This window comes from Periophthalmus magnuspinnatus, chromosome 17 (genome assembly GCF_009829125.3).
Source record: "Periophthalmus magnuspinnatus isolate fPerMag1 chromosome 17, fPerMag1.2.pri, whole genome shotgun sequence".
NCBI classification, from domain to species: Eukaryota; Metazoa; Chordata; class Actinopteri; order Gobiiformes; family Gobiidae; genus Periophthalmus; species Periophthalmus magnuspinnatus.
In genome coordinates this window covers 394904-398696 of record NC_047142.1, presented here as the reverse complement: position 1 = coordinate 398696, position 3793 = coordinate 394904, and the positions used below count along the sequence as shown (strand labels likewise).

The following is a 3793-nucleotide window of genomic DNA, read 5'->3' as shown; positions in this document are numbered from 1 at the left end:
ACAAAGTCAATTCAATTCTTCAATTCAATTTTCAAGTGCTCGTGTATTGCTCTTGTATTGTTCGTGTATTGTTCGTGTATTGTTCGTGTATTGTTCGTGTATTGTTCGTGTATTGTTCGTGTATTGTTCGTGTATTGCTCGTGTATTGTTAGTGTATTGCTCTTCTATTGCTTAGATATCTCATTTTTTGACCAACCTAAATACATACTGAAATGGCTTCAGGATATTCCTCCAGACCAGATCAAACCCTGTTTAAGTTAGGGGAGTACATCGTCTTGGACGTACTTGGGGAAGGGGCTTTTGGTACAGTCACTAGATGCTTTCACCCTCAGAATTTAGAGGTCGTGGCAGTTAAAACCCTGAAGAACGCCAGTAGCGTTCTCGAAGAAGAAGTTAAGATCTTGGAGGAGTTGCGCCTCTTACAACCAGACAAGTACAATATTGTCAGGTTCATTGAATACTTTGCAGAACAGGACTCCGAATGCATGGTATTTGAAACATTAGACAGGAGCCTGTTCGACTTTATGGACATGAGAGAAGAGGCATTGTCTTTGTGTGAGCTCCGTCCAGTGGCACAGCAGCTCCTGGTGGCCTTTGACGGTCTCAAGACGGCTGGGATCATTCATGCAGACCTAAAGCCAGACAACATCATGCTGGTGAACCACAGTAAGCAGCCTTTTAAAGTCAAACTCATTGACTTTGGCCTTGCTGGTTATGCAGACACGATGGACTTCTGGTCCATGGCGCAACCTTTTCCATACCAATCTCCAGAGATCACTCTAGGCTGCGAAGTCACTGAGGCTGTGGACATGTGGTCTCTAGGCTGCACTCTGGCAGAGTGTTTCACGGGATACTTTCTTTTCAGTGGACACTCAGCCTACGACAATCTCAGGACCATCGTCGAACTGGTAGGACTTCCAAGCGAAAAAGTGCTCCAAAAAGCACATCTGTCTTTAGATTACTTTGTAAGCCCTTCAAGTGACTTCACACAGTGGAGACTTAAAACCTTAGATGAGTACTATGGCAGTGAGAAAGAAGACATGCCCAACGTCTCAGAGTGTCTAGCTGAAAAATTCAGCTCTTTAGACAGTGTTTTTCAGGGGTCTCATTCAAGAACGGGAGACCCAGAGCACAGAGACAGATTGGCCTTTGCTGATTTCATAAAGAGACTTCTGGACCTGGACCATGAGATGAGAATCACTCCCAAGGAGGCACTCCATCACCCCTTTGTGACGATGGAACATCTGATCGGTGATGACAGTGAATACAGTGAGAACGCTCGTGGCCTCATGGCCTTAGCTCTTAAAGGGTCCACCACTGTGTCTGATCTGAGCCCTCCTGAACAGCCCAGTCCACACGTCCCACAACATGTACCAGAGCCGCTCCGAGATGAGGAGGAAGCAATAAGACCCACCCAAACACTGGAGCACATAGACAACACAAAGTGTTTCAACCAGGGTATTCTAGAGACTCCAATGGACAACGAGGAAAACATGCAACCTGTCAAGTACGTCGATGGGTTTTTCTATTTTGGCCGTGAAGATCCAGTTTGGAATGAACCACTTAATGTAGGAGAAACAAGTGTCCCCCAAATACCTCAGTGTTTGAACCCAGCTATTCTAGAGACTCAGATGAACAACAAGGAGAACATCCAGTCAGAGAAGTCTGAACACCGCATCGACGTCACAGGCTTTGAAGATCCTGATCCGATTAGGGAAGCGTCAAATGCCAAAGAAGACAGGCCAGATTACATTGTCATTGACATTCCAGACGACATTGTACCCCAGGACTCAGATTTTGCCAGTTCTAGCCTGAGCAGCATTGTCATCGACATTCCAGAAGACATTGTACCCCAGGACTCATATTTTGCCTGTTCTAGCCTGAGCAGCTCCTGCTCCATTTTGGGATGTTTCAAGACAGTGGCATTTGGTGGTTTTCTAGCAGGACAGACTGCTCTCAGTTATGTGTCATCATTGCTGGAGCCGTTGTACTCCCCATAATTCTTTAGGGTTGTAGGTTTTTAAGTTTCCTTCATCTGAAGGAAACTTAAGAACCTGAGTTCTTAGGTTTCCTTCGGGTTCTTAAGTTTCCTTCGGGTTCTTAAGTTTCCTTCATCTGAAGGAAACTTAAGGAAACTTCAGATGAACAATTTTAATTGTTCTAATTAAAATGGTTCATCTGAAGGAAACTTAAGGAGCTGAGTTCTTAAGTTTCCTTCGGGTTCTTAAGTTTCCTTCATCTGAAAGAAACTTAAGAACTCAGGAAAATATAATAAGTATTTAAGAAGATGAGAAGAAGGTTCAGACACAACCATATTTGATTACACAGGCCACTTTACAGCACAGGAATAGCAGGGTAATATGTTTATTACACTGTTATTGAAGTAAAGTGAGCCGCTGTAATCCCCCATTCGTCCAGGAGTAGCTAGTAGGTGGTAGCTAGTCAAGTGTGATCCCATCTTCTCTACAAATTGTTCTAATTAAAATTGGCAATAAAAAATACAAAAATACAAAATCATAAACTTGAAGTTGACTTTTATTTAGCATGCTGTCTGTAAACAATTTGTCTGAAGTACCAGTCGTGTTACTGTAGTAAAAGTGCAGTTCCTCTGAAGTACCAGTCGTGTTACTGTAGTAAAAGTGCAGTTCCTCTGAAGTACCAGTCGTGTTACTGTAGTAAAAGTGCAGTTCCTCTGAAGTACCAGTCGTGTTACTGTAGTAAAAGTGCAGTTCCTCTTCTCTCTGTGAGTCTAAAGTGTCTGGAGCTTTAACAAAATGAAATGATCTGAACATTTGTGTTTGTTCAGTTTTACTTTGGATCATTTTTGTGACTTATTTAAGTCTCTTTAAGTTACTCTTACTTGAGCAGTACTTTTCCCAAATACTTTTTTACTCTTATTGGAGTCATTTCTTTTTCACTACTCTGTTCTTTTCCTTGAGTAATAAGAATAACATTACTGCACATTACTCGCACCAAACTGCGTCAGGTGGGTGGACGGGCCGAGGAAGGGGTGGAACCTGGATTCGAGTAGAGCTAACAAAAGTGACAGTCACACCCAAATCTGGGGCTTTTGCTGGGGCTTCTGGGGCTTTGGGGGCATCTTTAGATTCAGAGCCACTTGTTTCTCACTGAACTGGTCTGGGTCCTCTCAGTTGGGTCTGTTTATATATGTATATTTGTGCACTGATGTAACTATTTTAAGGGGCAAGTGTTTTAATATACTTTGCATATTAGTGAATTGTAAAAAAGCCCAACCAGGGACGGGAGTTGAAAATGAGCTCTTGCTATAAACTCTGTCTGCATCACATCAGCTGCAATGTTCATGTTGTAACTGTGTCTGATTGAATTGTCCCTGTCAAATAAATATATAAATAAATAAAGTTGGGTCTAATGACTGAGACACCTGATCTGTAAGATAAAGTCATTTCTGTTCAGACTCAACACTTCAATAAACCTGTGGAACCTTATTTTGGACTCGGCTTCTTTCGAGAGAAAGCACCCACAAATAAAATGTGCACATTCACATATTTGTATTTGTGTTTATTGAATCATCCACAGTCTCCGTCTGTTCGTCCGTCTGTTCCTCCGTCTGTTCGTCCGTCTGTTCCTCCGTCTGTTCCTCCGTCTGTTCCTCCGTCTGTTCGTCCGTATAAATATATTAAAATGTTGTGGTCGTGGAGCTCAGTTCTACACAGCTCCGTTCAGATACAGAGACAGAAACTTGTGGAAAGTCTGTGGGTTGAATCCTTCCAATCCAGCGGCGACCTGCAAAAAAACAACAAACTGAGAAAAG

The 3793-nt window shown here is 42.6% G+C and overlaps 1 protein-coding gene across 1 annotated transcript; it reads left to right on the top strand.

The window, feature by feature from the left end:
* The first annotated feature begins 212 nt into the window (after nt 1-212).
* Nucleotides 213-2000, top strand: LOC117385461 (homeodomain-interacting protein kinase 2-like). Its single transcript, XM_033982748.1, has one exon. It carries the CDS (start codon nt 213-215, stop codon nt 1998-2000), a length of 1788 nt encoding a protein of 595 aa, XP_033838639.1.
* Nucleotides 2001-3793: the final 1793 nt, after the last annotated feature.